This window comes from Sinocyclocheilus anshuiensis, unplaced genomic scaffold (genome assembly GCF_001515605.1).
Source record: "Sinocyclocheilus anshuiensis isolate Anshui unplaced genomic scaffold, SAMN03320099.WGS_v1.1 scaffold1453, whole genome shotgun sequence".
NCBI lineage: Eukaryota > Metazoa > Chordata > Actinopteri > Cypriniformes > Cyprinidae > Sinocyclocheilus > Sinocyclocheilus anshuiensis.
In genome coordinates this window covers 1,115,311-1,126,112 of record NW_015549558.1, presented here as the reverse complement: position 1 = coordinate 1,126,112, position 10,802 = coordinate 1,115,311, and the positions used below count along the sequence as shown (strand labels likewise).

Sequence of the window (10,802 nt, the reverse complement as noted above, 5' to 3'; positions counted from 1 at the left end):
TATATATATATATATATATATTTATATATATATATATATATATATATATATACTTAGCATTCTTTTATTTATTAATTTTTAAGTCCTTAAATTTATTTCTTTTTGTCGGTGTCCTTGCCTTGTTAAATATGGGTAGAAAGACATGGAAGATGGAAAAAGGAGGGTTTTAAATCCCTGCCGCCAAGATGCTCCTCTGTCAGTCACGGATTATGGAAAGTGAAACTTAAATCTGTAGGGGTGGTTGGATTTATTCACTCGCGTTAAAATATTTATTTGAAGCTTCTTTCTTTTCGGATTCTTATTTACAGCATTATTTTAATAGGCTGTATATTAACTTATTTGCCTTGTTAAATATGGGTAGAAAGACATGGAAGATGGAAAAAGGAGGGGAACTAATTGCAGATTGAATAAGACGAGACATGGAGGACTATCACTCATTCCAGCCGTACATGCAAAACAATCACATTGTCACATAATCAATCATTTATGCTCAGGAAATACCATGACGGTCTCACTCTTTGGTTGATGCCACATTCACTTTTTCCCTTTGCTGAATGATTCATTGTAGAAAAAGCACTGTGAAAAGTCCAATTGATATTAAAGGCATTTCATGAGAGTTTCATTGAGTTTTTACAGTAGCTGCGATGCAAAAGCCGTTTATCAGTTTAATTGTTTGGACTTGCCAACATAAACCCAAGGGTTACATTTCCATAGCATTGAGCTTCTCACAAGGATACCAGCATCCGACTTGCTGATGTAAGAAGGAAAGTTTGAAGAGTCGGACAGGAAGGGTTGGCTTGCTAACTGGATTAGCTTTAAATGGCCCTGGTACCAAAAAGCCTCCCCATAACCCAGCCTAGAAGATCCTCAGTGCAGGCAGAAGGGGTCAATCTCCTTACAGAAGCCTTTTTACAAGCTCAGGAAAGCAAATGTTGCCCCAGCGTTCTCATGCATGCTTTAAACTGTCTCAGAGAAAGACATTGATTTGTATTCATATTTTAGTGCCTCTGTGCTTGACAAAACAGCACGGCGTGCCTCTGAAGGTAGGCATCAATCATTGAAGGTACATTAGGCATCTGCACATGTGTATTTACGTGATGAACCCGTATATTATTATGCTACCTGTTTTTTCCTCCCCAAGACCATTCTGTGTGAACTTACGACCTGAAGGCGGAAGAACGCCCAGGTTGTCCGGCTTCCCTTGGCACACCATTAAAAATAGACTTGCTCCTAAAGTTAATGATTTTTAAAAGACTTTACCCCCTTCACGTCTTAATTTAGACAATTTACAGCTCGCTATACAGCAGGGCGGCTAACAGGCCAACCTCGCTTATAAAGTCACTCTACAAATGTCCACACTCCTGGCTCGGAGGTTCAAGTCGTGCGAACATAAATCAGTTAAAGCGATAAAAGGCTCCTTTCATTCTCACCCACCCAAAAGCGTATTATTATGAAAGCAAAGTTAATCAACTAAATGAAAACACGAGACAGGACAAAGGTAACGCCCAGCTCTGGCTGAGAAGAGACCGTCTCCCAAGGACGTCTGCTCTTTGTGTTTTGTGAACGCACACACAGCTCTCAGACAAAAGAAACCCTGAAACACACATGCACAGCCCACAGAGCCACTCAGACCCTCCGCAAATGAAAGAAACCAAGTGATTGGACTCGTTTCTATCTGTTATTCTCATTAAAGACACGGAGGAGCCGGGATGTTTCGTGGAGGGGGAAAATGCCAGGCTGTCCCTGCTCTCTTTATCTGCATAGGCAGCAATTTGTCAGAGAGAGAGAGAGAGAGAGAGAGAGAGCGAGAAAGAGAGAGAGCGGAATATCACCTGCATGCAGATGAGAGGAGACCGTAAGCATGATCATTAATAAACAATAAAAACTAATAAAAGATCATCAGAATTGAGCCGTAGGGGTGCAGGGAGATGGAGTCAGAGAGATTCGGCCGCTGATGACCTGCATTGTTCTAAATTGGATTATTTGTGCGGCGCTGATCGCGGGCTTGAAGCGGTTAAATGCGATTTTATAAGATTATAATTGAAAAGGAGTTAAATGTCAGATTAATAGAGGCTCCTGTTTGATGTCCTATTGGAAGATGATTAAGGAGGTGCTGGATTGTCAGTTCTGTGACTTCAGCATGGGAATGAAAATGCAGCAGAATACATTACACACGGTTTGGGGGGTGGGACGGGTATGTGGCCGCTTTAAGTGCGATCCTCTTTGTTGTCTACCTGATGGTTTTAGCTACAGTGCGTTTCCTCGTGATCTTTAAAGGGTGTCTCTGACCCCTCCCTCTGCTGTCTGTTCCTATCAGCTGTCCCTGCTGACTTCTGCTGACCCCTGGGCATCGTTCTTAATCTCTGGGGGCTTATTTAAACACAAACATGTATCTGATTGCTGTATTTGTATGATGTATTATTCAAAAGTTGATTATTTAAAGTCAGTGCAGGGCTCAACAGTAAGGATTACCTGTTGGCCTGGGGTCAGTGTGAGAGAGTTTCAGGCAAGTCAACAACACTAACTATCACTTGCCCTTTCGGGCTAGTGCTGTGCTGACACTGAAAATCATTTTTTGATCTTGCACATCGGTTTTTATGCCTTAAAACTTTAAAATTTGCTTTTCTGTGATGCAAATTCTGCTGATTTGTCACCAACATACTGTTATGTAGCTGGATTACGTGATGACTGACAAAATTGAAAGATGACTTCTGAAAGTCTTGAAAGCAGCAATAAAAATGCGTTAAAAATGACAAATCAGTAATATTTTGCATCTCATGTTATCATTTTCCAAATGTGCGATTTGTGAATTAATGAAGCTATGGCTATAACTTGTTACAAATGTTTATTTTGTAAAGAAAATGTTGTGAAAATAAATAAATAAATAAAATATTTATAGCGAATAAAAAATATCTTGATATAATTTTGTTTTTGTGAAAAAATATGCTTTGTAAAGCTTTAATATGCATTGCTATAATTGTACAAAAATAACGTCTCTCGTGCGCATCAAGCCTGCATTTATTTGATAAAAAATACAGTAAATACAGTAAAATTGTGAAATTATTATTGTTACAATTTAAAATAACTGTTTTGTTTTAATAGCTTTTAAAATGTAATTTATTCCTGTGATGGCAAAGCTGATTTTTTTTTTATTAGCCATTACCTCAGTCTTCAGTATCACATGATCTTTCAGAAATCATTCTAATATGCTGATTGGCCAAACCATGATAATTTTTTTTCAGGATTCTTTTTTTGAATAGAAAGTAAAAAAAAACAACAACAGAATTTAGAATTTGTACTAAATGTAATAACTTCCTTTAAAAAAATCCTATTTACCTCAAACTTTTTACCCCAAAACTACTATCCCAAACAGGTAGTCTTGTCCCAAACTCACCATTGCACATTAAACTGGCATAGAAGAACAGCTAAAACTTCTTTAAGGGAGCAGCGGGAAAAGAGAGGGTGGAAGACTTTCTCCCATCCATAATGCACTGTCAAATTTGCATGTAAAGCACCTTAACCAATCAGAGCTGGCGCTGGGCTGGTGGTGGTAGGTCTCATGTGATTGGCAGCTGTGGGGAGAATGCGTCTGTTTAAACAGAGGTCGTGCCATGCGGCAGGGTTTCCCTTCGACAACAGACATGAGCAGATGGGTCCTCACCCGTTGTCCCAGGGGTGGCTTTTACTTTCGCCTGTCTAATAAATCATCCTCTTCCATCCAGCTCATTATGCACAGGTATTTCATTGCTTTACAAACTCGGCACTGCATGTACAGCCGATCAAGCCAGTTTGAGATGGTCATGTTGATAATGAACACATGTTCCAGACTGTAACTACCGAACAGAACCACCTGAGCTCTTGAGATTATTTAGAGACATTCATTTGAGGATATAAGTTGTTATGTGATTAAAATGGAATGATGGCTGTCCTTAATAAGTCAAGGGAACAAATTAACTTTAATAGCCATTTACAGCAATACATTTGTGTCATTTATGATAATTTATTTCTCTTATTCTTTTTGGAAAAAGAAATTCTGAATAGAAATTAGAAAGAGAAAAGGTTAACCTCGTTCTTTCTGAAAGATTCTTTTGACAAATGTTTTTCTGTGAATTTTCCATTCCCTTAACATTACAAATGTACTTGGAAGTGTCATGCAAACTTGAGGAAATGATGCTGACAAATGTGTCGGAAAAACAGAACGCTGTGATTTATTTGATTCCCATATTTATTCAGGCATCCTCACCACTGACTCAGTGCTGCTGTGAGTTTAATATATTGAATGGTGAATATGGATTTATTTGGGAAAACAATCATTCACTTGAAGGGACTTGTTACGAAACAGGACGAATTGCTTGTGTAGACAGAACAAATGATTAGATAAATTGAATGGGGAGAAAATAAATGATCAATTTGAGATTAAATTGGGAGTTTTATGGAAACTGTGATACATTTTTTCAGGATGCTTTGATGAATAGCTATTCCCAAAAAACAACATTTTTTTATTTATTTTTCTTACTGACCCCAAACTATTGAATGAGAGTATATATTAATGTTTTGTTTTAGACAGTCTGGTCCACTGAAATAAAGTTCCACTGATGGTTGAAAATGTTCTTAATTCGAACAATCTTTCATAACCTTGCTTTTTACTTTTAATTCATGTCCATGATAGGAATAGTATGAATACTGTTTATGACAGTAGTTCAATGTCTGCTTATAGAATATAATTTCATTTGAGATGCATACCTTGGAAAATGTTTCACTGATTTGATTTGCGTTTAGACATTTCAATGGATGTTTATCAGCAGGTAAATATTTATGTAACCTTATATACAGCAGTGCAAACCATTATTCACACATGTGAATCAAATATTAACTGATACATATTTCTTTAATTACAAAATGATTAATGTTTATTGATGGATTTTCAAAGCAGTCACAAAGGCAAAAAACCTTAATGCCTTAATTGAATCAGGTTTTAGGGCAGTCAGAATGTGAATTTTTCAGTAATAAATCATGTTTTTGACCATGTTTATGCCTTCAGTAGAGTAGATATACTGAAGTAGTAGTGTACTGTACTCTCTTTTTAACATTTCTGCACTGCGGTTTGGGGACCAGTCGTAGTTTTTGGTGGTCCCGGTGGGCCGCTGTGCCTGTGTGTGTGTGTATATGAGTGATGCTGTCACTCAGCAGGGGGTGACTGCTCTCTCTGACAGCCCTCCTCATGAGCCTGTTTGCCTGCCAACATCACGGCCCAATCTGACTTTCACATCTATTCTAGTTTTGCGCACACACACACACAGACGTGGCGCCGATATGAGCAATCCTGCCTCAGCTGTCGGACTGACATCTCTCTGGCTCTCTCTCCACAGGATGACTGTTCAGTGAGTAGTGAGGAGTTTGATATGAGTGACCCCACATGGATATCAGCTGAACGTCACACCACACTGTCTGACCTGAACCACCCCTCCAGCGCAGATAGGATGCACAGCCCGCAAAACACACACAAGGAAGAGGACGGTAAGAGACACAGTATGCTCATTTGCGTCTTAATAGAGGGTTTGAACCCTCTGATTACTCTAGAGTCTCAAATGAAATGCATGTGCACATATTTTCAGCATGAAAAGTTGTTTCCTTAATCAGTATTTTTCTCTTGTTTTCTGGTAATCAAATCTAAAGATCCAAACACAATTTTTCTTTACCACTAAATGCAGTATGTTCAGACTTGATTTTAAAGAATATACCTTGAATTAAAGGAACGGTTTAACCAAAATTCATAGAATTCAAGGAAAATTCATAAATAAAAGGAATATTTGTCATTCATAAAAACATAAATCTAGTTAGATTTAGTGAGATTTTCATTAAAAAAATAGCAATAAGAAAAGTACTTTGATAAACAATAAAAAGCTGTATTTATATCTATCTATATTACTTTACATATTCAGAGGTTTGGAGTCAGTACGATTTTTAATGTTTTTGAAAAACGTCTCCTATGCTCACCAAGGCTGTATTTATTTAATTAAAAATACAGTAAAACAGTAATATTGTGAAATATTTTTACAATTTAAAATATCTATTTTCTATTGCATATTTTTTAAAGTGTAATTTATTCCTGTGATGCAAAGCTGAATTTTCAGCATCATTAGACCAGTCTTCAGTGTCACATGATCCTTCAATCATTCTAATATGCTGATTAAGGTTGTGACGTTGAGGATATTTTCCCACCGGTTAATCGATGTGTGACAACACCGATAATGAAAGCTTGGAGGCACGGCATACACCTTGATGTCAAATAAAATAAATAAATTACACAAAGTTTAAATAAAGTAAAAATCAGCAAACACTGTGGAACCAATTAAATAAGAAACGAATGTTTAAAAAAACTTCCAAAATCACCTTTGAAACGGCAAAAGTCAACAGGCTTTTCAAAATCCAAAATACTGCCAAACAGGCGCTTTTGCATTTCGTTTCTAAACTAAATCATCCGCCATCGTCTTGTCTGTCTCACCCCACTCTTCTTGTCAGTCAGCTCGACTCACTCTCCTCACTGGATAAATTAAATCTGATCTGTGATGCGACTGTCGTTCGGCACGCTACATTGAGCATCCGCATTCAGTTTTTAATTGTAGTGTCTGTTCTTTTACTGAACTAAATTATTTTTATTACTATAAAAAATCAAAACGACGGTGGGGGTCGGTGCCGCGGTGGGCAAGTGACTTAACCGGTGTTACGGCTTAACAACGGTATCACCGTCGGCACCGTCTATCACGGCAAGCCTAATGCTGATTTGTTGCTCAAGAAACATTTAATATTATCAATGTTAAAAACAGCTGTGCTGCTTAGTATCTTTGTGGAAACCGTGATACTTTTTTCATGATCCTTTGAGTACAAAAGTTTAAAAGAAATGTCTTTACTGTCACTTTTGGACAAAATGTAATGCATATCTGCAGAATAAACATTGCAATTCCTTTTAAAAAAATACAGATCCCAAATTTTTGAATGGTATTTTAAATTAAAATGTAAAATATATACGAAAAGATAATAATATGTATATTTTATATATACAATATATTTTAGTACAGATGATGAAAATAAGCAAAAATACAGATTTTTTTTTTTGGCAGTGGTGTTGTGTGTGTGTGTAAGCAGATGAACCATGTTCTTTTACACACACACACACACACACTGTTTGAGAGCAGTGGAATGGCCAGAATGAGGTGAGAAGAGATGTATATATCGATTGTGATCGAGTGGCCTCCTCCCTGCTGCTTTGAAGGAAAGTAAACGATCTGGACAAAGAGAAAAAATTATAGACAGATGAAGATGAGATAAGGAGGAAAAGAGCAATGGAAAGAGAGCTCTAAAGATATAGAGTGGTCATCATTTCATCATTTACACTCATATCGTTTCAAACCTGTATTCTCTTCCATGAAAATTCTGGTATTCTGGAGACTGTGCTGCTTCAAGTTATCATATGACTTCAGAAGAGTCACGAGAGACATATGAACTACTTTAAGTGGCATTTGCTCTTTTCTTTGAAGCACGAAGGCTTCAGTCGCAATTGAACCTGAATAAAGGAAGAATTAAAATTTTTGGGTGCAGCTGCTGGGAGGTCAGAGAAAGCTTCTCCAGGACTTTAAAGTCAGTAGTTCCTCGCTGTGTTCTCCAGCAGCTTCTCTGTCTGTGGGTGACATTAGCGACCCAGAGAGCTCTGCATTTAGATAATGATGAGAAAGCGGAGAGTGTTTTTTCCCTTTCTCTCTCTCTCTTCATCTATGGTAGAAGTATAGCTGTAATCTTTCTGTATTGAAGGCAATCTGAAATCTTCAATACAGAAAGCTGCTTTTGAAAAACACATACATACAGTTTTCTTTTCAGATGCTTCTAATAAATATATCTGCTGCATACAGACGTGGACGCACACCCACAGACGCAAACACACAGTAATGAAAATGAGCTACTGAATCACAAACTCAACCATGTCCCATAGTGACTGCTATCCCAGCACCCACCTTTTCTTGCTCCTTCAGCCATGACAAGTGAAGTCTGTGTTCACAGAGGATCAATGAATTCCTATCAGAAATACATTGGTTTCAAATAGGATTTGTCATACCCTGTTTTTTGTATTATAATAATGTTGTAGTTCTTACAGGGATAGTTCACCCAAAGATGGAAATCGTCATAATTAATAATATAAATAAATAATTATATTGAAGAATGTTTTGGTCCAGCTGACTTTCATTATATGGGCATTTTTTTCAAAATATCTTCTTATGTGTTCTGCAGAAGAAAGAAGGTCATGCAGGTTTGGAACGACACAATAGAATAGATAGATTTGTTTATATTCTGTACTGTATTTTATATGAGCCCAAGTTTATTTGTATAGTGCTTTTCCCAGACATTGGTATGTTCAGTTTCACTTTAAATAAATTAGTTTAGACTTGGTGTTTATATTAAATGTTGTTTATAATGAATACTACTATAATTTTTTTTAAATTCCTGTTCTGTTCTGAATATCATTAAATTTAAAGGAATTGTTGTGGAGTGAGGAAAACTAAAAAACATGATTATAGAATTTATAATGTTTTAAAATAAAGAAATTAAATGAAATTTTAAAAAGCCACAAATACAGATTTCTGGCATGAAACTCTAGATGGCACAGTCCGATAGGTCTAGCTCAATCTGACCTGGCGACATCATTGTCACATGGCAACTGATTGGTTCTCTCCTGTATCGGTAGCCAATGAGCTTACTGCTCAATATTCAAATACCTGGCTTTTGTTTGATGTAGCAGTTTGCAGCGCACTTCAGAAACCCTCCACCTTCTCCAGCTCCACCTGTATAGATCTGCTACGGGGTGATTCATGTATGCTATATGGGGTTATTCATATGGGTTATATGTGCAGCAGCAGTATTTCTTACATGCTCACAGCAGCATGTTGTGGATGTATTGGCAGTAGCAAGTCTCGGTACTTGCTCTGCCGCAGCAGCAGCAGCGTAGCAGATCTATTCCACCAAGACCAAATACATTAACATTGTCACGTACATTACCATGCCAATCCCTCCGAGAGTTATCATGACAGAACTGACTATAAGTTTTTGGCAGTCAGACAGAACCTTTCTGTCTATAGGTGTGGTTCCTGGCCAGAATGAGCTGCAAAGTAGACTAGATAGTATGGAAATTACTAAACTGCAAAGTTGGTTTTGAAGCAAAAACCTTGACTAGCATTTTATGAGAGTGTAGAATACTGTTTGGCTTCTTGCAACAGCCTTGTTTCAAACTCTTAAGGATCTCCATGATTTTAAACTACACCATGATGTAGCTCATTTAGTTATGAATTGTATAACTTGAATGCGATGTAAGCTGCTTTGGATAAATGAGTCCACAAAATGCATAAATGTAAAACTTAAGGCCAGGCGTGGGCACAGCACTCTCTCAGGGCCATTAGCTGAGAAAGACCCCCTGAACCCCTCTATCAGCAGGACTCTGACAAAAACGTATAGAGATGATGATATTGATGATGATGGAGGAAGAGAGATGGAAAAGAAATAAGAGAAAAAAGAGGGAGGTCAGGTAATCAAGACGGCTCTCTCTGACTGATTACAGTTGCTCTTGAAAGTGAAATGTTCGGCCACAAAGAACAACCCTTGTCACCTCAAAGTGATTTCAGATTGCCTGAACATGAGGAGACACAGTCAAATGTGATCTTATGTATTTGCAGAAAGTTTTTTCTATGAGGTAGCTGTGTATTAGGTGTAGTCGTCTTTCTTTTTTTCCTTGTGCCCGTTTGACCTCTTGTAAAAGTTAATCAGTGTCTAAACGCACAATTACTCCTGCTGTTAATCTCAACCCAGCTTGGCGGTGTACATGTAGTCACTCCAAGTGAAATGTCACTCCACAATTCAGATGTCTTCACTAGTTTGTATGGCTAAAAGAAGACTTTACTCAGGATGTTCATACAGAAAATGTCATAACCTGCAGGTGTAACTGCTTCCTGACTTGTGTGTGTGTGTGTGTGTGTGTGTATAGGTGTTTCACATTTGGGTTGTGTGTGATCTGAGATATGTAGTGTCACTGTGGCTGTGACCTTGGTGCCGTGACCTCTCGGGTACAAGAGCCCGAGGCCAGACAGAAAAAAGAGAGGAAGAGAAGACAGTGGGGGGGGTGGTTGAGGTGTACATAGAGAACAGCAGGATGGAGAGAATTTACTTTTCACCTCAGTATGAGGGGCAAACACCCATGTAGTGTTAAACTGCTGCTTGAGATAATGGAGCTCAGAGCAGTGGAGCCATGTTCTCTGAACAGATGCTGTCAAGGTCACGGTCTGCCACGGAGCATCGCACTGCCCTTGAACTAGTGTTGGGCGATATGCTCAATTTTCATATCGTCCTATCGTCAGCCTGTGAGATCGCCAGCGTAAGGCTAAAAGCAGCCTAATGTTTTTAATATGACTGAATTTGTATTTAACATGATAACAAATTAATAGAAGCATCGTAAGTTACTAATTATAATGCTTACATTTCCTCAGTTATTCAAAAAGCACTTTAGTTTATGCACTTTAAAAACACTCCCGTTAAACTCAGTGAATCTACACTATATGATGAATAAATCTCTTATACTTACATCGCACGTACATCTGCACTTTGTTGTTTATAATCAGAGAATTCACGAGTCAGAATTCAGTCAGTGTGCGCATAGTCTCAGCCTCAGACATCACGCCCACGGAACATTGGCTAAACGTCTGATGCATATGGCACACAAAAGTGGAAACACTTCAGGAGTTTCGAAGTCGTCATCAGATCGG

At 37.9% G+C, this 10,802-nt stretch overlaps 1 protein-coding gene across 1 annotated transcript in view; it reads left to right on the top strand.

Annotated features, from left to right (window-relative positions):
• LOC107657055 (nucleolar protein 4-like) overlaps window positions 1-10,802 on the top strand; it is a 122,495-nt gene that overhangs the window by 59,049 nt on the left and 52,644 nt on the right. The window contains exon 5 of the mRNA XM_016445061.1: window positions 5,370-5,517. Coding sequence (XP_016300547.1) covers window positions 5,370-5,517 — 148 coding nt within the window. The remainder of the gene's footprint in view (window positions 1-5,369; window positions 5,518-10,802) is intronic.